The 25,700-nt window shown below is 34.8% G+C and overlaps 1 protein-coding gene across 3 annotated transcripts in view; it reads right to left on the reverse strand.

The window, feature by feature from the left end:
- The window catches only part of LOC106881144 (uncharacterized), a 79,199-nt gene that overhangs the window by 40,806 nt on the left and 12,693 nt on the right, over positions 1 to 25,700 (reverse strand). For 2 of the 3 annotated variants that reach the window (XM_089350601.1, XM_089350602.1), the window contains 9 exons: positions 23,969 to 24,071; positions 18,249 to 18,334; positions 13,537 to 13,633; positions 13,017 to 13,096; positions 11,439 to 11,521; positions 9,390 to 9,500; positions 7,087 to 7,132; positions 5,265 to 5,423; positions 1,735 to 2,017 (listed from right to left, as the gene is read on the reverse strand). In XM_089350601.1, the coding sequence (XP_089206727.1) occupies positions 1,735 to 2,017; positions 5,265 to 5,423; positions 7,087 to 7,132; positions 9,390 to 9,500; positions 11,439 to 11,521; positions 13,017 to 13,096; positions 13,537 to 13,633; positions 18,249 to 18,334; positions 23,969 to 24,071 (1,048 nt within the window). Of the gene's footprint in view, positions 1 to 1,734; positions 2,018 to 5,264; positions 5,424 to 7,086; positions 7,133 to 9,389; positions 9,501 to 11,438; positions 11,522 to 13,016; positions 13,097 to 13,536; positions 13,634 to 16,214; positions 16,317 to 18,248; positions 18,335 to 23,968; positions 24,072 to 25,700 lie in introns of those variants that run through there. The other variant, XM_089350603.1, reaches the window with a different exon arrangement.

The raw sequence follows: 25,700 nt of genomic DNA on the forward strand, positions 1-25,700 counted from the left end.
TACACATCACAAGGTTACATATGTCATTCAAATTGAAGAGATTCACATTGGCTCTAAGGTCATCATGCAAAAACAGTGTTGACTAATTTTGCGATCAGACAAGTTCTTCATAATATCAGGAGAATGTTTACAGGTTAAATATTCACAAAAATATTTCTGTAAATATTTGTGAATAATCACAAGTGTATTCTTGTAAATATTTGTCTGAATCTCAGAAGATTGGTAGACAAACAAATGATATAGAGAAACAAGAATGCTATCCATCAAGATTATTGAAGAAAATTTAATGCAGAGGGGAAATCTTCTATGTAAGAAGATTTAATAAAGATTAATATTTAAGACTGATAAAGAAAAATATTAAATGTCAAAAATTAAACATGAAACTAGTGTTGTGATAGAACAAGGAAGCATAGTAAAAGATATTGTAGTAACGCTGTGCGCATGCGTAGTCTCACGCATGGGTGGAATTCAACAACCAAGCTTTCCCGCTTCATTCTGTCTCTTTCTTGCTGGCCAGCGATTGAGCAAGGACGTGTTTAGCTGTCTCCCTCCATCTTTCGAACTTACGCTACTTTCCACTAAAATATCTAAAAAATGAAAATTATCAGAAATTACTAAGAATGCAGAAAAGCAAAGAGAAGTAAGTCTCTGGTATATACAGCAAATATAAAACTGTATATTATGATGATAGGAATTAATCATGACAGTTATTTACATCCATCATCCTCCTCCAAACTCCACTGAAGGCAGTGAGCTGACAGAATCATTATCACATAAGACAAAATGCTTAGCAGGATTTCTTCTCGTTTTTACATTCTGAGTTGAAGTTCTACTGAGGTCAACTTTGCTTTTCATTCTTTAGGGGTTGATAAAATAAGTACCAGCTGAGCACTGGAGTCAATGTAATTGAGTAGCACCCCGCCTCTCAAAATTTCAGGCCTTGTGCCTACAGTACAAAGAATTACTCTGTTAATCTTCAAATAATGATCTTTATGAGAATAGTAACCGCACTAATATTCATCTACATACAACAGCAGAAACAGTTGATCCTGTTTTATATTAGTGTTGTATCATATTCAATCATCACTGCTCCAAGTTTAAATTTCATTTGAGATCAACTTTTAATAAATAAGTGTAGAGTCTACATTTCACCAGAAATTATACATAATCCACCACAAAGTCCAGTTTTTGTTGCTGTGTGGTGGCTTGTGTGCCTCATTGACCCAGAAAACCAAGCCAGTGGGGCACAAGCTCCTGGTAGGGTCTCCGGTGCTGGACTCCCCATATTGATACAAACGACCTCTTCCCAGAGGTAAAAGTAGGTTTGCATAGGGCCAACACCCCTATCTAGGAAAAAGGCAAAGTTACTGAAGCATCAATGACAATTCTACATCAACAAGACCTGGGAAAGAAGGCCTTCCCTCAGGGAAATATATGATGTGATGCAGCGAAATCCTGAAGGAAGAAGAACTGAAAAAGCCAGGATCCAATAGAGAGAAGTAGAAAAAGCAGCTCAGGGTTGAGAATAGTGGAGAAAAGTTATCAAAGGCCTATGCTTCATTGAGAGTGAAGGGCTTAGATAAGTAAATAAGTGTTATACACAATATCCAATTCATTACAAAAAAATATCTTTGTGCTTGATTAAAAGAGACTAAAGTTAATTAATATATAACTCTGTAAATGTAGTAGTAAAATTAAGACAGGCAACTAGGAATATATTTTTCATTTACTTACAGCTGAGGCATAGAATCTTGGTAATTCTTCATTTTCTCACTGGCAGAATCACTAAGACCACTCCCTTTCTGTGAGATCTGAGAATCAGATGAATTAGTAAGATCACTTCTTTTCTGTGAAGTTTGAGAAACAGACAGATGACCAAAACCACTCCCTTTTTGTGAAGTCTGAGAAACAGAAGTTTTTCTAACACTACTTTTATTTTGCGGTGTCTTAGATAAAGATGAATTATGAAAACTGTTTCCTGGTGATACTTTTGGCAAATTAAGGGTGAACTCAAGAACTGAAACCAAAGAAATAATTAAATAATTATATTTAACTGCAATTAAGAATTATCATCTCTTTTATCTCTGTAATTAATAATTAATTAATTGATACTTTTATTGAGTATTAAAAATATATTAGGTTACATATGAGTGAAACATGAAATAAAATTTCCTTACACATATTATTCTATTATTCCCAATCACACAAAATACTTTATATCAACAAAATTTATCTTATAATAGTACTTTCAAGGGTTTTGCTGTATCTATATATATGAAACTGATCTTAAAATTTTGCTGCTTACGAAACCTCACAAATATGATTAATAAGAACATTAATAAAAACTTACAATGAGTCATATCAGCTAGTAATTTAGACATTCTTTATATATAATGAAGAATTTGCTGAATGTATTACTAGAGACAGGATTGCACACTTAATGAAATTCATATACATGCACAAATGGATAAACTAGATACCTATTTTACATGTTGTTATTTCTAAACCAATGCCATTTACCTCTGCATCCACATTTAGCTTTAGAATATATGTGTAGACCAACGAGGAAGCTTCTACATGGGTCATTCAATCTTCTAGAAATAGCATCTCCTTCAAATCCACCCTAACATCTTAAACAAAAAAGGTCATTTCAACTCATATGATCCTTGGTACAGTGCCTAGATAAAAGCTAGAATAGTCAAATACATTTGTTTTGCATTCTTAGGTTAATCCTCAAAAAATAACTTCATTTATTTCATTTTTGTATTTGATCTGCAAGATTTTTGATGTGAACTCCTGTATTGAAACAGATTTTGTTGTATCTTGGAAGGGTCAAAATGTCAATAATAAACATGTACGTCCCACCCATATCCATATAACTACATAAATACTAAATCTAAAACTAAAAGACAAAGAGACCAGAAGCTGACCTAGAGTAGAAAGGGCATGTCCTTGAGGTCATAAATAGCAATGAAAGGTCTTTGGTAAACACAATTGATTGTTTAACTGAATGATTAATCAAACAATTTATTAATTAGTTGATTAAATAGCTAACCAACTGATGAATAATAATACAGAAGTGAAACTGAACCAGTGCATGTGTTTATTATTGGTGTAATGACCACCCCAAGATACAACATAATTTCTTTTAATTAAGTGAATTCAGATAAACTAAAAGTGGGGCACTGAAAATTTTTTAAATGATCTCATTAGAGATTAGATTTAAATGATATGGACTCACAAAGTAAGATTGAATATATGATACTTAAATGAACAAGATTGCTGTTGTTGTTGCATAGCTTGGATCTGCTCTACTTATATAGACTTATGGTTACTATGTTAGCCACTTAATGTTTGGACAGAATCCAGAAATTCAGGACCATAGATAAAACTTACTTCAGTCTAGGTAGGAAAAAAAAAATCATTGTACACTAGATCAGGTGATCATTGATTGCACAGGGTACAGTTAGGTAATCAAAGCATGTTGCATTTGTAAAATTTTTCTCAGAGGTGCTGTAGAACTGTAGAACAAAGCAAGTAGGAGAAAGACAATATGCAACAATCTTAGTTCATAAGAAATGGTTGTCAACTGTTTGGGCAAAAGGAAGTGGCAGCAATGGTAGCAGCAGTCATTGTCTGCAGCATTGTAAATGTGTCCAGACGTTTCAGGGTAGCTTGATGTATGGTTGCAAAGAGTTGGAGTAGAATGTGACAACATGAACTTTTTGTTTAGTACCTAGCCAGGAACAGAGGTCAGTGTACATGACCCTTTTTAGGGTCTTCAAGACGCTGGTGGATAAGAGAGAGGAAGATATAATTAAACTAGAAACCTAGCCATAGTGCCTATCAAGACTGGTCGCTGCTAAAGGTACCCAAGGCCCTAGTGGTGGTACTGAACTGGACAATGGATTTATTCTATCACACAGGTAGGCCACAACAGGATTTTAATACAGAATGTAAAAGCCAGAATAAATAAAAGTCCCCTCACCCCCATCCTACACTCTAACAGTTTTGCGAGCCCTCTACTGTAGACTTTAATTCATTCGACATCTGTTTCTCCATGCTAGCATGGGTCAAGCAAATATATTACAGAAGTATTGCTTTACAGCTGGATGCCCTTCCTTCAGTAACCCCTACCTGATTTTCAAATAAGGGACCTCTAATTTCACATGTCTTTGAAGATACAAAATGAGTAGATGATTTATTGACAGAAATGACAACACCACTTACACCAAAGAACTTTCATAGGACACAAATATAAACAAATACAGAAGCACACACATATAGTGTTCAGGTTAAATTTGACAATTTTCATATCTTCTTTTCTTCTGGAATAGTCAATGGCATTAGAGAGCATAGAGATTAAAGTTGTAGTTGAGATAAAATAAGATGACATGGAGGACTGGAAGCCATTTGAATTTTGGAAAAGAATTACCTGTATCATGATGAATCATACTGGGTGTCAAAATGCCAATATCATGATTGCTACTCAATGCTCTATGAACAGTGTAAGGGTTGTAAGATGTGGCATGGACAGTTGCAACAAAGACTATGTAGCCGTGGCCAGTAGGAAGGGACACAGCAAGTGTTCTCACTGCATTAGCACAGCAGAATTCATTCAACAACTGCAGAAAAAGGTGATGGAAGATCTGAGCAAGGGAATTTGGACTTTAGCAAGAGAGATGGGCATTGGAATCACTACCATGAAGCTGACTCTGAATGAGGACCTTTACAACAACTTATATAAGAGGTACATGGGACAAACTCTGACAGTCAAGGTCAAGGAGAACTGTTTGATGAAGGCAAAGAAGCTCCGAAAGAAACTGAGGCATCCTGTTGAACAAGGGATGATTTGGTTCTTCTCAGATGAAAAGAACTTCTGCCAGGACCAGTTCCACAACACCCACACACATTGGGAATGGTTTTTTTTTTTCATTTTCCCTCTACCAAATCCACTCACAAGGCTTTCGTTGGCCCAGGGCTCTCATAGGAAACAATCAGCCAAGATGTCGCACAGTGGGACTGAACCCAAGACCACATGGCTAGGAAGCAAGCTTTTTAACCACACAACCATGCCTGCACCTATAAGATAATTGGGTCAGATCTTCAATAACATAATATAAGCCCTTCAATTCATAACAGTTTAGAAAAGTTAAAGAGTAAATAATAAAAGTGATCTTCATTGAAGAAGCAGAATAAATTTGTAATTTCAAAACAGATCAACAGCATTGAGGTAAATATGTATTACAACATTGTAAACATACCATCTTCAGAACTACTGTCTTTAAAAACAGAACGAACACTTTGATTAGATTTTTCTTCTTTCAACATAACAGAAGTTCTGCTTGCTTGTGACTGTGTCATATCCTTGTTTTCAGATATTTGTGAACTGAGACTCAAATACAAATTTAAGTCTTGGCTCTCTAGAAAAGAAAAAATATTTGCAACAGTTAAGAATTTAAAAACAAAGAAAAAAAATCTTAAGAAGATATTCATTTGTGATAGCTGAAAGAGATTTGGGCCAAGGAGACTCACAATGCAATAATCAGATCAGAACTTAAAATATTAAAATTCATGCAGGAAGTTGTAATGGATAAGGAAAGACAGAGAGCAGTTCAGCTCCCCAACAATGTCATTCCACATGATATAAAGATCTCTCGAGTAATGTTACCCAACACAGTACATAGCTTGGAGATCAGGGAGTCTCTCCAGGTCAAAACTGCTATTCACATTGAGAGATCACAGCTCCAGCTCTATGCACATGTGATTAGAATGTTGCAGGGAAGAATCACAAGGTGGATTCTTCAAGCTGAACCAACCTGTAGGAGACCTGATAGTAGACCAAGAATGAGATGGTTGGCTAATATCCACAGTCTTAAAGTCATGCTTGGAAATTCAGCTGGAAAATCTAATGCAGTGACTTTTGTCAAGACCCTAGGGAAAAGGTACTTGAAGATTCTATTCCATGACCCTTCCAGGAACAGAGGGCAGAGAAAATGGATGGTAGAAATATAGAGTACCTAAAATTATTTAATTCAAACTGCCTTATATTCTTTGTGGGCTCAAATCTTACTGAGGCTGACTTGTCTTTTATCCTTCAGGGATGTACTGAGATCAACTAAATCAACTACATATAGCTGCCCTCTAAATATTTATTAATCTTCTGCCAACATAAGAAATTATCATCTAAGAAATGAAATATTTCTTAGAATATTTGAAAAATTGTGCTCTACAAAGGCAAAGTTCGCTATACAACTAAATTTTATATCTCATCTGAGTGGCTTAACTATATATTTCTAAATTGTCTTTGAAACTACAACTTTTGCCCTATATAACAAACACTTTTAACCTAAAGAGATATCAGACAATAGAAGGGTAAAGACCCCCTTTGGTCATGAAAGGCTATGGGATTGCACCTAGAAGGTTACCCTCTGAGGCACAAGTCCAGGCAAGGTTGTTTATGGAAGACCAACAGTCGTCCATGCAAACCAGCCTCCCTTCTCCACTGTAATCCAAGGAAAAGGCAGAGGCCAATACAGCTTGGCACCAGTGATATCGCAACTCATTGCTATAGCTGAGTGAACTGGAGCAATGTGAAATCAAGAGACTTGCTCAAGAACACAACACACAGCCCAGTCCAGGAATCGAACTCACTACCTCATGGTTGTGAGCCCGATGCTCTAACACTGACCCATGCGCCTTTGCTTGACATCAGACAATAACTACAATATTATGGTTAGCACTAATTATGTCACTTAAATAACAGGCATAATCACCTTCTAGCAGCTCATTTAAACAGTCAACAGCTTCCAAGTCTACAGTTTCTATTGTTAACTACATGAGATCCTTAAGTTTTGATTCCTTGACAGTCTTAGTATTCACACACAAATACATATATATTCATATCCAGAGAACACATAAACACAAAATTTAAACTGAGATAAAGAAGGGAGAGAGAGATTATTAAGATAGAAAAACATGCAATGATACAAAGAAAAGCACTTAGCTGTAATCCTAGAAATATAATCTGATATTCTCAAAGTGAATTGATATCAATAGTAAATCAATATATTTAAATAAACATACCACAAATTTCATCTGTATATTTTTGTGAATATGTTTTTGGGTCAATCTAAAATAAAATAATACAAATCAAAAGCGTTCTCTTAAATAAATAAATAAAAAAGGAACAACTGTCAAATCAACAAAAAAGGGTAAAACAAGCAACTTAAACCATTTCAGCTTCATTATAATCAGTTAATTGTTATCGGAGCTGAATTAAGCTAGTGTTTAATCCTGCAGCATTGCATTCAGTTAGCAGAATCATCAACTTGTTTCAAAAAGTGCTTAGTGGCATCTGTTCCAGTTCTTTACATTCTGAGTTCAAATCCCACCATGGTCAACTTTGCCTTTCATCTTTTCAGGGTCAATAAAATGAGTACCAGTTAAACACCAGGGTCAATGTAATTTGTCCTCTCCCTTAAACTTGCTGGTTTTGTGCCAAAATTTGAAACCATTTAAGTTCATTTAAATGTGCTCTCAAAGAGTACTATCTTTCAAATTATTTGGAAATGACTTAATAATAATGAGTGTGATGATGAAATCAAATATTTATTTCTAGCATTACCAGCTGGTTCAGCTTAACCAAAGACCTTTATAAACTAGTTAGATTAAACATCACTATCATCATCATTATTTAATGTGTTTTCCATGTTGGCTTGGGTTGGATTGCTTGACAGGAGCTGACAAGCAAAAGGGCTGCACCAGGTTCTAATTGCCTGTTTGGGTATGGTCTCTATGACTGGATGCTCTTCCTAACACCAGCCACTTTACAGAGGGTACTGGTTGCTTTTTATGGGGCACCAGCACATGTGCCTTTTGTGGGAGCTTGTTACGTGACACCAGCATGGGTGCTTTTTACATGGCACCAGCATGGGTGTTTTTTATGTGGTACAGTTCATATACAAAGAACTAGATTTGGTGCACAGAATTGTTGTTTATACACCTTGTTTCTTCAATCTTTTGAAAATAGGGAATCAAATCATGTTCAATATTCACTGTATCATAAGTACATACGTGGACAAGTAAATCACATCTTGTGTTTGTACATTAGAAAATGAATGCAATAAAATAATTCTTCCTATTTAAAATAGAAAGAATTATTTTATTACATTCATTTAGGCACAAGGCCTGAAACTTTGAGGGGAGAGGGCTAGTCAATTACATCAACCCCAATGCTCAACTGGTACTTATTTTATCAACCCTGGAAGGATGAAAGATAAAGTCTACCTTGGCAGAATTTGAACCCAGAATGTAAAAACAGTTGAAATGCAACTATGCAGGTTGTCCAGCATGCTAATGATTCTGCTAGCTAAACACCTTAATGAATGTAATAATATAAATTCTACCCAAATAAAATAGAAACTTATTGGGAATTAAGGAGATTTGAAGCATGTAAAAATATATTAGTTAATGGAAAAGCACAAATATTGATATAAAAAAATAACATTTTGTAAAACTACACTTTCCAATATTTTACTGCTGGTCATAATACTGGTGTCAAATTTTGGGTCAAGGCCAGCAATCCTAGGAGAGGAAGACAGTTGATTACATCAATCCCAGTATCCAAATGATACTCATTTTATTGCCTGCCAAAAGGATGAAAGGCAAAGTCAACTTTGGTGGAATTTGAACTCAGAACATAAAGAGCCAGAAAGTGCTAGTCATATATTAAACCACTTATTTTGTGCTATTGGTATTTTTACCTGTGAATACTCTTTTTGGCAGCAAACATTCATAAGGACTAGTAAGAATTTTATATCAAGACTCACTTATGCAGATAAAGTATCTTTAAAAAAATCAATGACGTGCACACAGTAGTATTAGAATTCAAGATATATGAATCATTACTCCAAGAATAATAATAATAATCATCATCATCATCATGATCGTCGTTTAACGTCCGCTTTCCATGCTAGCATGGGTTGGACGATTTGACTGAGGACTGGTGAAACCAGATGACTACACCAGGCTCCAATCTGATTTGGCAGAGTTTCTACAGCTGGATGCCCTTCCTAACGCCAACCACTCAGAGAGTGTAGTGGGTGCTTTTTATGTACCACCGGCACGAAGGCCAGTCAGGCGGTACTGGCAACAGCCACGCTCAAAATGGTGTATTTTATGTGCCACCCGCACAAGAGCCAGTCCAGAGGCACTGGCAACAATCTCGCTCGAAAGTCCTTACACATGCCATGGGCACAAGTGCCAGAAAGGCGACGCTGGGAACAACAACAACAACAACAGCAGCAGCAGCAGCAGCAGCAACAGCAACAACAACAACAACAACAACAACAACAACAACAATAATAATAGATTAAGTAATATTTAACCTGTGAACATGATTGTGTTGATGAGTAGTGAAGGTGTAAATTCTCACTGTCATCTTTAGAACCTTTATTGCTTTCATTCTGAGAGTATTCCCTTGATTGATGCAGAGAATCCTGTAAAATAAAATTGTTAAATCTTTACATTAAAATTTTGTTTAAGATATTCATCCTATTTAATAGCTCTACCTGTGGAAGGGGCACACTCAAGATGTGGGATGAAGTAGTGAGAAAGGATCTTCAGATGCTGGGCCTCACTGAGGAAATGACAAAGGACCAGGAGTTGTGGTGATTTGCTGTACTTGAGAAGTCATGTCAAGCTAAGTAAAATCATTGTCATCCACACCTACAGGCTTGTCCTTTGCAGGTGCCAGTGCTGTGAAAATGCACCCATGCTGGTGGCATGTAAAAGTCAACCAGCACACTCTGTAAAGTGGTTAGCATTAGGAAGGGTATCCAGCTATAGAAACCATGCCACAACAAACAGCACCCTGGCTGACCAGCTCCTGTCATGCCATCCAACCCATGCCAGCATGGAAAAATGGATGTTAAATGATGATGAGTAGATACAATAGCTTATGAAAGAAAGAAGTCAAGTATAACACATAGCAAAAGATGATAGGTTCATAATATCTTTTTATCTCTCTAATTTTAGCACAAGGCCAACAGTTCTGAGGGGAGAGGCAAATCGATTACATTGACCTCAGTACTTGACTGGTACTTATTTCATCGACCCTGAAAGGATGAAAGGCAAAATTGACTTTGGTGGCATCTGAACTCAGAACATGAAGATCCAGAAGAAATGCTGCTAAACATTTTGTCTGATACACTAATGATTCTTCTAGTTTGCCACCTCTGACAGTCTCATGATTATTTTCCACAATTATCATCCTCTATATAGCTTGTCTTAATTCAAGCTATTTTCTATAATCGATCATTAACAATTCTTCATTCAGTTCTCATCTTATTTTCCTCACATGTTTTCTTTACACTTGATAATTTTTTTCTCTAACTCTCTGAAGTTTATTTTTATTGTATGTTTAGAAAATAAGTGTGATTGTGTGGTAAGAAGTTTGGTTCTGGGTTCAATAGCACTGCTTGACACCTTGGGCAAATATCTTCTGCTAAGCCTTGGGCTGGTCAGAGCTGTATGAGTGGATTTGGCAGACAGAAACTGAAAGACGTTTGTCATATGTCTATGTAAACATCTATATGCATGTGTCTGTGCATCTGTGTTTGTCCCCCACCAGTGCTTGACAGCCAGTGTCGGTGTGTTTACATTTGAATAACTTAGTGGTTTGACAAAAGAAACCAATAGTTCTAGACTTAAAAAAAAAAAGACCTGGGGTTGATTCATTCAACTAAAATCCTTCAAGGTGGTACCCCAGTATGGCTGTAGTCAAATGACTGAAACAAGTAAAAGATAAATTAAATGTTGAAGTTTTCTAAAGTTGTTTTAGTCAATAAGGCTGCTAGACACGAAGAAAAGTGAAATATAAATAATAAAATAAATCTTACTTTGGATGTGCCATTGCCATGATTTATAGACCAGAGAACTAGAAAGTTTGTCAGTTATAGCAAAACATTTGGTGGGCTAGAGTTGTTGGTTCATTCTCAAAATTATTTTTGGAGTAGAGTTTAGGATACTGCTAAATTCCTGATTTCTCCTTTCATATATGCTAAGTAAAACTGTTTTGCTTTTTTTTGTTAGATTGGCTCTGAAGACTGTATAGTAAAGAGTCATTTGACTACTTTAATTGAAATCAAATTAACTAAGAGATCATCATCACTATTATCTATAGTCCACATTCCAAACTCTATGAATTAAACAATCAACTGTATCGATACTATCAAACTATAAAAATATTTTACACATCTATTCATCAAAAAGAAAAAAATATATATATATAAATATATATATATATATATATATATATATATATATATATATATATATATATATATATATATATATATATATATATATATATATATAATAATGTTAAACTTAACAGAAAAGAAGCCTTGACTCAATAAAATGTTTCTAAAAGTTACCTTGTTTTTTATTACAGTAGCTTCCATCACTGTAGATTCCATCACTGTAGATTCCATCATTGTAGATTCCTGACAGCCAGAATCTTCAATAAAGAAATAATTTCATATCAAAGATCGACAAAGTTATTTAGGTAACTGTAATTACCTCAATACTACCAAACAATACACACCTACATACTACACAACACCTTACCCCCTACTCTATGACACTTCAAGTCAATCAGCAGGTTGGAGCTCCACCAGCTTCATGCAAATTATCTCTAACAGAACACGTACTTGATTGTTAACCCATCAGAAACAACAAGGATAGTGACAACTAAAAGGATGAAATGATCCTTTTAAGCATGTCCTCCACGTACAAAACACAAGAATTCAATGCTCCAAGTACCCCAAGTAGTTCACTCAAAGCTGCACTACAGCTGCTCATGCAGAGAAAAAAAAAGGCTTGCAACATTTGGAGAAACACCTCCCCTAAAAAAACTGAGTGGCACATACCCAGCAATCTAACACTTGCAAGACCACGCATAAAAAAAGCCTTCATGCATTGCATAGCTACCAAGTTATCCAAGCTCCCAAACAACAGCCAATTCTTTTGATCCAGACCCCAACAATTATTGATATTCTACAAAGTTTAAGTGAGGCTCACAATGGTGTATTGCTCCCACATCTAGGATGGCAATGCTGCTACTCACACACAGAGGTCCTTAGAGTAAGGCTACTTGACTGATTAGCATAAAATCTCTCACAGATATAGTCAAGCATCTGATCCACAAGTGTGCTTTACTCTCTCTAACCTTTCTCCTGGTACTATAATAGCTTGCTTGTCTCTTTGTCTCACCTTTCACATTGTGTCCAATGCCCCCAGTCCTGCACTAACTCCTTTACCCAGTCCATCTTCCCCACAATGTCAACCCACTTAAATTTCCTCCTCAATATCATTAATCTCAGACAATCTGTAAATAGCATAAGTACAGCCTCTAGCAAGTTTCACTTGATAACATGTACCATGCTTTCAAATTATCTTAGGTGTCTATATAGTAACAAGCAGATACAGAACTCATTCAACCCCCTTGCTCTTGTAGAACATCCAGAATGTGACTGCTGGAAAGAGAGCAAGTTGATACTCATTGCAGCTAAGAAGACTAGAGCAATGTGAAATAAAATACCTTACTCAGAGGCACAATATGTCACCCAATTCAGAAATTGAACCAGTGACTTTGAGATCATGGGCTCAACACCTTAATCATTAAGTCACACATCTTCACAATAAATATCACAAGCAAAAATATGGTACTTTGTGCCAAATATAGTAGTAATTTGTAAACTGCTTTAAAAGTAATGGTAGAATAACTAAGGACAACAAAAGAAAAGTGGAACTTTTACTCAGAGCAAAATAGATAGTGATAGAGAAGCACTGATATGAAATTCCCCAACTTATGGCAGCATCAAGAAAGAGAAATGACAAATTATTATTTTCATTCTTCTAAACTCCCTTTATTGGGTTATGTTACAATACAAAAAGTACTCAACACCTTGCGTTATCATAAAGTAGAGAAATATTAAAATGAAAATATATACCATGGTCAGAATTATCTGTTGTTGGAGAATCAGGGATAATTATTGGGAATGAATGATGTTCAGGTGATGGATCAATGTAACTGTCAAAAACAAAAATAAGCAACAAATTATCAAATATCTAAAAGTAAATTAACAGAATTTTTGAAACTATCTCTGAACCAGAGTATTCAGCTCTGTTAACTCTACAGCAATAGAAACATATTCCATGCTGTCCATAAATTAATTTGTTCTTTAAATATTGGTTTCAAATTTTGGAACAAGGCCAGCAACTTCAAGGGAGGGCATAAGTCACTTTTTATTCAGGAGCAGTAATGCAGGAGATAGAATAGGCATGGACTAGTCATGAACTGAGGCAAAAGAAACTGAAACAATAAGTATTAAACTTAAGGAATAATTACTAGGGTTGAGTTGTTGAGCTAAACCCTGCAAGGTAGTGCCTCAGCATGGCCACAGTCAAATGACTGAAATGAATAAGAGGTAAAAAAAAAAGCTATTAAAATAATACAAACAACCAACTTACTTCATCTCATCTGCTGTATCTGATACTATCACAGACACTGGAGAAACTTGTAGAGAAGCAATATGTCTTGATGGAGTATTCACTTCTGGTTCACTATCTAGCAGAAGGTAAATTAATAATGCCCAAGATTATGCAAATTCCAATTTTCATAGGGGAACATATTTTAGAAAAAGTGATTGAATACATTAACCCATATTAAGAGTATCGTTACAGCTACTTAAAACAAAACTCATTTCTCTTTTTCAAATTACTAATTGCATCAAAATTTTTCTTACACACACACACACACACACACATATATACAAATAGAGCTTAGCAGTTGTAGTAACCGACTGAGGGATAAAATATCTGTATGTACTATCAGTATCCGTTACCTGTGTTATCCCTGGGCAATGGTGCGCAGGGACACCATACACGCTGAGTGCAGGTAACAACAGGATAAACAAGTGTTTATCAGGAACCAATGCAAGTAATTAGAAAATGGAGAAAACCATAGATTAACCAACACATCGATTGGACCACATTTAAAGCTTGTTTACTAATACAAAGCAAGACATAACAAAGCTAACAGTTATTTCTAATCAGATTACCAGAATGCAGTCTATACATAAATGCAAGAAAAAAATTCTTCATCTTCATAGGGCATCCGAATTAAGGCAATTGATCTTCATCAGAGTGGAAAACAAGAGCATACAATATAACCAAAAAGGAGAAGGAAGAGGTAAGAAAATATGGTTTAGAAAAAACAGTCTAAAAGCCCAAAATGTTAAATGCACACACACACACACACATATATATATATAAAGAGAGAGAGAGAGAGAGAGAGAGAGAGAGAGAGAGAGAGAGAGAGAGAGAGAGAGAGAGAGAGAGAGAGATGAAAAAACACAGAAGATTTGTTTTACAGGATTTAAGAGTATATTAGAGCCATGATAATAAAGATGTTATACAATTTTGTACAAAATAAGGCCTTGTTCTTTCAACATAACTGAAGTGAGGACTGGTTTCGCATTGCTCATCAAACTGAGAGTTGTAAAAAATAAAAATATTGCTAGGAATTTGTCTTTTTCAACTCTCAGTTTGATGAGCAATGCGAAACCAGTCCTTACTTCAATTATGTTGAAAGAACAAAACCTTATTTTGTACAAAATTGTATAACATCTTTATTATCATGGTTCTCATATGCTCTTTAAATCCTGAAAAACAAATCTTCTATGTTTCTTCATCTTTTCTCATTCTCTATATATATCCACCACATGTGTTTCCCCACTGAAATATTTTCTACCTCATATATATATATATATATATATATTCTTTTCTACTCTAGGCACAAGGCTCAAAATTTTGGGGTGGGGCCAGTCGGTTAGATCAGCCCCGGTATGAAACTGGTACTTAATTTATCGACCCCAAAAAGATGAAAGGCAAAGTCGACCTCGGCAGAATTTGAACTCAGAACATAAAGACAAATGAAATATCACTAAGCATTTCACCCGGTGTGCTAAAGTTTCTGCCAGCTCACTGCCTTATAGATATATTAACAGATACTCTACGTCAGCACTGTACTTTGGCTATTGAAATTCAATTTGTATATGATGATTTATATTTAATTGAATTTTTTTTTTTCATTTTGATAAGTCATACAATAATGCAGCAGGTGTTTCCAGCGGCTAAAATAAATTTTCAAGATGTAATAATTTCTCCATAAATAATCTTAGTCTGAAAATCAACCAAAACAAATATATGAAAACAATTACATTTTCTACTCTCTTGGAGAATTTTACTGAACTTTGAATACTTTAATAATGAGAATGCTTTAATAATGCTTACAAAGTGAAAGTGCACAGAAAAGATTAAGCAATTTACATATTTAAAAACTAAAATTCTACAGCTTAAGTTTAAACACACAAAAAAATTATTGAACGTTCAGATTTTTCTACCAGCATTTGTCTCCTAAACTATGTTATTCCAGAACATCTTCCATAATTTCCACACAATTTCTAACCTAATGAAAAATAATTTCGTTAATTTCACTCTGTTATGTTAATACTCAAGATTAGGAGTGTCTGAAAAACGTTATTAGAATTGCACTTCCACTGCATGTTTAAAAAATGATGGAAAAAAAATCTGAAAAATAGATAGCACATATATATACAGCTAAATAGTTCATATTACATAAATCATTTATGTGTAAACACTGGCTGCAATTATTTTGGTAAATTTTGAAGAACTAATTAATCTTGACATAGAAAAACATATTTATTTACAATCCTTAACATAGTATGAATGAAAAATACAACCATATCAGAACAGATTTGTTGTTTAAAGTTCAATTTTCAGAATCAAAATTAAATTTGACTGATATTTCCACAACATCTTTGTCTCTTGGGATTTTTACTAATAGACAACTTATTTACACAATAACCATAACAAAAGGAAATTCTATGAAATTTAACTTCTTAATAAACTGGTATACAAAATATTCAGTTTCATATCTTTACAATCAATATTAATTTAGTAACTAATTAACTTAAGTAATATTGATTCCTAACATGAACATAAGCTTTTAGTTTTAAAGAGGAGAGGAAGTGACACTGTAACATTCATTCAGTTCTCAACAATATTAAAAAAGTTACAACCAGATTTCAAAATCAGATTATAGAACTGGCTAGCCAAGAGCTTACCTCCATTGATAGAGAAGAAGGAAGAGAAAACCTATAACTGGTTGAAGCTATATGTTTATATAAAAATATAAATCAAAATGAGTGAAGGTACTTTGACCTCTGTCACATGAAAAAGCTCCACAGCATCTGTCAAACAATTTCAGTTATAAATCAACAATTCTTAAGTTATTACAACCAGTCAAATGAAGTTTAAAGGGTGCAATGCACTGAACAACACCATATCAAAAACTGTGATTGGCTGAGTTTTAAACATTTACCTTTTAGCTTTTGACATAAACAATCAACCCAGCTGAAGATATGGACGTTATAAACCCATAAGCCCCTATACATGTACAGACACTACCATAAATGTCTATTAATAACTATTATAGTTTAGTATTAAAAATAATGTAAACAGTCACAAACACATGGAGGTACACACACACACACACACACATACGTGTATTATTTCTGCTGACAATAAAAGGTTTCTCTCTGAGTAGAGGACAGAGTACAAAGTGTGATATTGAATGGTAGCAAGATGTGTAAGTACAGAAAGAGGTAGATGTGCAAAGGCTAGAAAGAAACAATGCTCACTGGTATGCAATGTATGAACAAGAGAGCATAGATGAGATGATAGAAAAAAATCGGTTTAAGAGAAATATCTCATTGTCTGTACACAAACATCATACAAACTGCCTTTCATGTTGAGGCAAAGAACTTTTGTTATTAATGGAGGTAACAACTTCCTGAACTTTCTCCATCATATTCTTATGCTAGGAATTATATTTTCAGAACATTCTTCTCTGCTGCTAATTAGGTCATCTCGGTAACAGAAGTTATTTGCTACATCTAAGGAACCTTTTGAGTATTTGAGAGAATCTACTTCCTGTATGTTCTTAGTGTTTATTGCTCCAGCACATGATACACAAAGTCTACTTTTTCTATTAACCTTCCTGTGATTCCGCTTAATGTCTTGTGTATCCATAGCCTGCACTGAGCACACCATATGGAATTTCTGCCTAACACCTTTCCTACATATCAAACTGGGCCATTTTCCTTCAGGAGAGTCCTGTTTGTTTTCTTGTTTACTAGAGTATTGGGTTTTGCTTGACTAGTTTTAAGGCCCTTTGTTTCTAGATTTTTCTTCCACGCCTGGATTTCTTTTCTAGTTCTACTATAGATTCTTCTTTAAGAACAATGTCATCAGCATACAGTAGTTCTCAAGAGCACCAGTCTTAAATCTTGCTATAACCTGGAGAACTATGATTAGTAGGAGGGGACTAAAAACCAAGCCCTGGGGAACTCCTGCTTGTATACTAAATAATTAGCATAGACTTTGTCTTCACAAGTGTCTGTCGATTTTCTGAATTGTGTGCCCAGCAGATTGATAGGTGGCCAAATGGCAAGTTGGTGGTAGATCATCAGATCATTTGCATAACAGAATTCCAGCAACCTTGTTTCTTTCTCATGTCTAGAACTAGAGTCATAGCCTCTATATATACTCATGTCCATTGAAGTCATCAGCCACACTAAGGTCACTACACTTCATCATCAAAATAATCTGCAAAAGAGCCCCATTGAATTGGTCCTTCTGTTCATCTGCCAGGCCAGATTGTGGAGCATAAGCAGTCCTGAGTTATTTTGTTTGTCAAAACATCCATTGTACTGGCTGACAACAGAAAGTACCTATGGCCAGGAAAAACTTGGGAAGAAGTAGAGGGCTCAGATCTGAGAATAGCGGACTTCATAAGTAAAAAGAAATGTAATCATCACTGAATAGCAATATGCCATATTGAAGAAGGCATGTCCTTTCTATGTTAAAAAATAATCATTATAATCATAATGATAGCAGTAATGATAACAGTAGTAATGATCTCTTATAGGTGAATTCAGCATATTTAAGTTTTGAGTTCGTCTTTTCTGAGAATTTTTTAAAAAAACAGTGATATGTGAATTTTAGACAGCAAGAATGACCAAGTAGAAAGCCAATTTTAAGTGAATAATATATATGCACTTAAAAAATAAACTTGAATAATAATTTCTTTCAGTTACCTTTATCCTCACTTGTATCTTCATCACTTTTAAACAGAAATTTACGTGCTAAAGCTGTTGATTTAATTTCCTCTGGTTTTCCAGTTCTAAATAAATTATAAGAAACAAAGCTAAATTTTTAAAAATTTGTATAATCTTTATTTCTTGTAAACCTAATCATGACAGTATAATCATATGAACAAACAGTTCGTGTGCAGTCACAATTATTCTTTGCATATAATATGCAAGTATGAATAAAAAGAATTGTTTCTAAATTGGACACAAAGCCAGCAACTTAGAGAGAATGAAGTTAAGCTATATCACCGACCTCAGTATTTGATCATTGCTTTATTTCTTTATTTTATCAATTCTTAAAAGATGAAAGGTAAAGTTGACTTTGACAGGATTTGAACACAGAATGTAGAACTGCAAAACATTTTTCTTACAATTCTTTCAGCTTACCACCCTTTGCATGAATAAGAGAATAAAAAGTGTAGATACTTCACTTTAACACAAATGCAAAAAAAAAAAAAATGGGACAATACAAGAAACTTGAAACATTCATGACTTTCACAAGAGCATTAAGCAAGTAAAAAAGAAACAATAGGATTTATTTCCTGGAGACAAATAACTACACTACAGCAAATGAAACCAAAGTCCAAAGAAAGTAGCAGTGGTCTATGTTGGCAAAAAACAATTAGTGAAGTTCACAAATGTGACTGAGATCATCTGTTGCTCAGATGTGAATCTGTTACTTAGAATAAGTGCCCTTCTGTGAATATACACTATATCATTTGCTCCTACATATACACAACTCTGTGTCTTCTAAATGCATATTATTGAACTATTTGCATTTGAATTCTCCTCCTGAGAGGAAAAATTGAAATGAATTTTAAAAAGACTATGAAGTAATTTGCAAAGGTGGGCACCATTAATTGAAAAGTTAACTTCATTAACTGTTAATCTATTAACCAAAAAGTTAACACCTTTAAAAAGTGCCAAAACTATAAAAATCAGTCATTTTTGGCCTTTTTAAGGGCTTTAGAACCCAAAGACTATAGTTTTTGTTGCTTTAGAGTTAAATAATGCTGATTTTATAGTTTTAACTTTTATAAAACCTAAAAAAGGCTCATTTTGTCCATTTTTTTAAGGTTTTTAAAGGCTGTTAAAGCCAGAAGAGGGTAAAAAAAAATTCAAATGAAACACAATGTTAGTATTAAACTAAAAAAAGTTTATTAATAAAGTGTCTGTAAAAAAATGAAAATTTAAAAAATGAAAAACATGACATATATATATATAATTAAATTTTTCCTCTTCTTCTTGTTCTCCATTTTGTTCATGAGATGAATGTTGCCCTTCATGAAAATTAGCATATCAAAGTTTTCATCAGACAGAGATGATCTCTTGGCCTTCAAGATGTCCTTGCCCATAGAGAACAAACACTCCACTGCAGCACTGTTGAACTTGATGAACAAGTCCACCAACATTTGCTAACTTGAGAAGGCAGTATCTGTCAGCAAGTCCTTGGAGTTGGTCTCCAACCAGGTCTTGACCAAATTCAGGGCCTTGTCTTTGAGTGACCTGTGGCTCCTGCTGCTCTCTTTTGGCCAAGTGACACCACTGAAGAAGTCATCCTCTTGCTCTTCGTTGTTCTTGCCTCAACTGTTGCTGCTCACTTTGTCAGACTGCTGCCTTATGGCCTCCTCAACCTTACCCTCCATACTTTTCCTCACCCTGGCAACCTTGATGTTGTCGTACTTATCCAACCAGATGAGGCAAAATCTGGGGTGGAAAGCAGCAGCCAGCTGGCATTCCTCATCTTCCAGAAGGGTCCTAAACCTTTTGTCGATGCCTGCCAAAAGTGTGTCGACCAAGAGACTGCAGTAGACAAGGCCCTTGGACTTCGAGTACTTGAGCCTAAAGATTGTTGCAGCAACTTGAGTTAGCGGAAGTTAACTCAAGTGGACTTGAGTTAATGGATAACAATTAACTTATTAATGGTTTGGTGCCCAAGTTTGATAACTATAAGAGAGAGAGTGTGTGTGTGTGTGTGTGTGTGTGTGTGTGTGTGTGTGTGCGTATGTTCCTTATGCATTCCAAAACTGAATTGCTGATTTTGACGTAAGGGGTATCAAAAGATTCAGTAAGCATTTGGCCACCAACTAAACTATATTTTCATTCACATATTTGCATTACAAAAATTTAACATTATCATTTTTCTTTTAGTCACCTACTGTAAACAACATTTTATATCACCACCACAATGACGAAGACATCACATTTTCTATATGAGTGTGTTCACATGTTCATTACCTACGTTAGGCCGATGACTGACAAGCATATGTGCGTGACAGTGTGTCTGTAAGTATACATGCATTTTTGTGACCACACACACACACACACATCTAAAGACAGAGACAGACACACACAGGGGCAAATATAGGCTTCAGGTGTGCGTTAATGTATGTAACCCCACCACCACCACCAACAACAGTGAAACACACTGATATTGAAAGTTTATTTGCAGCCTGGACTTCAAACAAACAACAATGTTCATCCGTAAGTATTACCAACATGAAGATTTGGCTGATTTTAACACCACTCACAATACTTGCAAATATATCTGAAAAAAAATATCATTCTGGTCATTATAACAAATTCGGAAACTTGGCGAAGTAGAAAGCCTCAGCTTTCAATATAATTACAGAAATGTTACTCCACTCCTTCTAACCAGTTTCACAATAATGTTTTTTTAAAGGTCCTTGTATTCTTCATCATTGTAAGTATCAACGTTGCACAACCTTTTTACTGTGTTACTCAGTATTTATTCTACAGCCTATAATGTTACACAGTTCAAAAACAGCATCTTCTTTTTTATACACTTGGTTCAGCATTCGTTTCAAAATTGTAAGATTAATTATTTTTGTATGAAAAATTGAATTATGCCTTCTGAATTTTCTTGGACTTTCACTTTCTTCACCATGACATTCATTCAGTCATGAATTTTATAACATTTAGTACATGTTGCAAATAAATGTTGACTTTCTGTACTTTCTTACATTGGTGACTTTCCATTTTTTTTATATCATAACTATATTGACTACATTTCGTTTCACTTGAACTTCATGTGTGTACGTTTTGCTGTTTCCAGTATTATCAATCTATGAGTGTGTGTGTGTATGTGTGTGTGTGTGTGTTTCTACGTTCGTTACATCTATAGTAAACTATAGTAAAGAACATTTTACACTGTTTTAATGAGCCCACATTTAATGAAGTAGCCATCCTTATAGTTGGTGATCCTATTGAAAATTATGATATTCTTATTCGTGTTCAAGGTAACAACCTTAAACGTGTTTCACAGACTCATCCCTTTTATGATGCTCTCCAGTATAATCTTGTTCTGTGGAATGGACAAGATGGGTATTATTTCAATATTCCTTGGACTGAATCTGCAACAGGATAGCCAATTATAAATAAAAGGGTGTCATCAAATGACTTCTATTCTTACCAACTGATGTTAAGATCAGAACAATCAAATCCTGTCTACTATAGGCACAAGGCCTAAAATTTTGGGGGAGGGACCAGTCAATGACATCAACCCCAGTGTCTCACTGGTACTTAATTTATCGACTCCAAAAGGATGAAAGGCAAAGTTGACCCCAGCAGCATTTGAACTCAGACCATAAAGCCAGGCAAAATACCACTCTAGCATTTTGCCCAGCATGCTAACGATTCTGCCAGCTCACCACCTTCCAGAACAATCAAATCAATTACACATGTCAAATAAACTTTATTTTCATTTACATATTTTTTACGTTATCTCAATAACCAGCTATAGTTACTTCAAATACACTTCTCTACAACAACCAGGTTTCATTACAAAATGAAAATAGTTTCACACTTTCAATTTGAACCAAAATTACAGTGTTGCATTACAAGTGTGACAATGTGTGAATAATGAAAGTAATGTTTCTCCGAATTAGTCACATGTGTATTATAATAAAGAAAGCTGTTTATTATGTATCTACCAAATAAACTATGTTTTTGACTCAATAACTCTTTTTTATAACTAAAATAACCTTGGCAACTAGGTTGGGTCGCACAATTTTGAGGTTATTTTCGGACAATATTTTGATTTGCTTCTAATGTATCACTTTCGTCTGATGTTTCACACATGCGTAGAATTCTACTCAGACAAACAGTTATGAAAATGTACACATAAATATTGTATTAAAATAAGCCACAACAAAAAAAATTGCATTAAAAGACATCCATTTTTCTATGTTATGAGGAAATATAGCCTCACTCACTCTCTCTTATGCACAAAAAAGATGTATGCATATATATTTATGGGCAAAGATCAAGATGCGCAACCCGGTGTTTAGGGTTAGAGTTACACCGAAATAGGTGATGTATGTATTCTTTACCTGCGCCTATTTATGTACATGTATATGAAAGATAATGTGTGTGTGTGTGTGTGTGAGAGAGAGAGAGAGAGAGAGACAGAGAGTAAGTGCCACTTGCACATATATGCAAAAAATTTCATACATCACAACACGCACCTTCACTCACTCACTCTTTCTCTCTCTCCCTCTGTCACACACACACACACACATGTCCATTTCATATACATGTACACCTTACGCTTTCTCCTCTCACTTCAAAGCAAATGTCACCTTTTTATTTTATACTCTGTTTCAATTTCTGCTCTCTTCAAAGCATACAGAAATTAAAACAATTTTACAGAAATTAACAAACAATTATATGATCCCATATATGTCGAGTTGACAACTTTGCTTCTTCAAATGAAAGAATGCCATAAAATAACTTCCTTTGACACACACACATGCATACACACACTCTAGGTAAAACTTCTGTGTGAATTACATTAATTCTTGCAGTGTGCACGTGCAAATTTATAGCTCAAACCCAATTGAAATGATCTTTTTCTATTGTGTAATTTGTGTTTGTGATGAGCGTATTTGAAAACCTGATTTTCGATATAAACTTAAAAGGAAGTTTTCCCCCAAATCCTGTCCTTTACCTCTTCTTTCTAGCATGTCCGAGGTGACATTCCCCACCCCCCTTATTTTTTTTTCTAAATTTCTTCCAATTCCTATATTTGCGATACAGGAAATTAGGATTTCCCCAACAAAACACATTCTCAATATTTTAATTTTCTCCCTCTCCACACTAAATTAATTTTTTACTTTTTCAAATTTTGATTCTTGGTAATCCATGGAGAAAAAAACAGAGAATATGAATCTAAGAATTTTACTCATCACCTCACCACTTTTAAAAAGCTACACACTCCCAATGTTTCACTTTTAGCTTTTTGGAAAGCAGGGAAGTTTCTTCAGAAATAATGTCGTTTACCTGTTGTTTCTAGCATGTTGGGTTTTCTGGTGGTGTTCTGATATTTTTTAAGTCTACTATTTCAGTAGAATTCTACACATGTGGGAAACATCAGACAAAAGTGAAAGGTACTTATTTTATCAATCCCGAAAAGATGAAAGACATATATGGAATTTAACTCAGGACATAAAGGCTGATGAAATGCAGCTAAACATTTTGCCTAGCAAGCTAACAATTCTGCCAACTCACCACCTTCTAAAAGCAATAATAAAAACATGTTCTATTAGCTATAAATGTTTGTAATTAAACTGCATTAAGAAACAAACACTTTTGTTTCCCTTCTCTAAGGAATAATCGAGTAAAAAAAAAAATGAAAAGATACATACAAATTATTTTTTGATTCAGCAGCCAATTCCCTGGATTTCTTTACATTTTGTATAGTCACTGATACGGAATCATCAGCACTTGATTTTTCATGAGAACCATGACCTAGAAATAATTTTAATCAAGATTACTTTGTTATTCAATGTATGGTTGCATGGTAAGAAGCTTGCTTCCCAACTACATGGTTCCGGGTTCAGTCTCATTGTGTAGTAGTCTGAGCAAGTGTCTTCTATGATAGCCTTGGGCTAACCAAACCCTTGTGAGTGGATTTGGTAGATGAATATTGAAAGAAGCCAATCATATATGTATATATTTGCATGTGTGTGTAAGATGGGTTTCTGTGTGTTTCTGTGTGTATGTGTGTCCTTGTATTTGTACCCATCACAACCTGACAATCAGTATTGGTTTATGTCCCTGTAACTTAGCAGTTCAGTAAAAGGAGGCTAAGAGAGTAAGCTCCAGGTTTAGAAGAAAAAGAAATGGGGTCAATTTGTTCAACTAAACCCTTCAAGGTAGTGTTCCAGCATAGCTACAGTCAAACACATGAAACAAGTAAAAGGTAGAAGATAATCCAAAATATTAAAAGTGAGATCCGATTTGACCAATGAAAAAGCACCAGCATAAATACTGGTTTCAAATTTTGGTACACAGAAACAAGTTTGTGGGAGGGAGAAAGTTGATTACGTCAAACCCCAGTATGCAACTGGTACTTAATTTATCGACCCCCAAAAAAATGAAAGACAAAGTCAACCTCGGAATGAAAGGCAAAGTGAACCCGGAACATAAAAGGCAGATGAAATGCTACTATGAATTTTACCTGGCATGCTAACAATTCTGCCAGCTCACTGCCTTGAGTAGGTAAAAAGTATCAGTTTTAAATTTTGTCACAGAACCAGCAAGTTTGGGGGAGGAGGTAAGTCAATGACATCAACCCCAGTGCTCAACTGTTACTTCTTTCATTGACCCTGAAAGGATGAAAGGCAAAGTCAACCTCAGTGGCATTTGAACTGAGAACATAATGACAGACAAAATGCCACTAAGTATTTCACTAAGTATACTAACAATTCTGCCAGCTCACCGCCTTCATACAGCATAAATAAATATTGATTTCAAATTTTGGCACAAGGCCTGCAATTTCGTGTGAAGGGTAAGTTGATTACATCAACCCTAGTGCCCAACTGGTACTTATTTTATCAATCCTGAAAAGATGAAAGGCAAAATCGACATCGGCAGAATTTGAACTCAGAACATACAGATAGATAAAATGCTGCTAAGCATTTTGCTCAGTGTGCTAATAATCCAGCTAGCTTATCACTTTCATCCAGCATAAATAAACATCAACTTTGGTTTGATATTTTATGGTTTTAAATACAAACTTTGCTTCCCTTCACTCAGCAGTCAATAAACTGAATACCAGTAGTGAAAAAGTCAAGAAACACCAGCAGAAAAAGGGTCAAAATCTTTCCAGTGTCAAGAATATTATGGAAAATAAGACCATTAAAACATTCTTTGGCTCATGAAAAGTTACAAACAATTGTAGTGGTGGTAGCTGTAGTAGTGTGATGTTGAAGAAAATAACAATGATGGCTAACATAATTAAATGCATAAAGAGAATTCATTAATCATTAGAAAAGAAAACTTCATCTGACCCATGCAAGCATGAAAAAGTAGATGTTAAATGATGATGATTATGATGACGACACTGATTATTATTATTATTATGATGATGATGAT

Source organism: Octopus bimaculoides, chromosome 4 (assembly GCF_046866305.1).
Source record: "Octopus bimaculoides isolate indiv1 chromosome 4, ASM4686630v1, whole genome shotgun sequence".
NCBI classification, from domain to species: domain Eukaryota; kingdom Metazoa; phylum Mollusca; class Cephalopoda; order Octopoda; family Octopodidae; genus Octopus; species Octopus bimaculoides.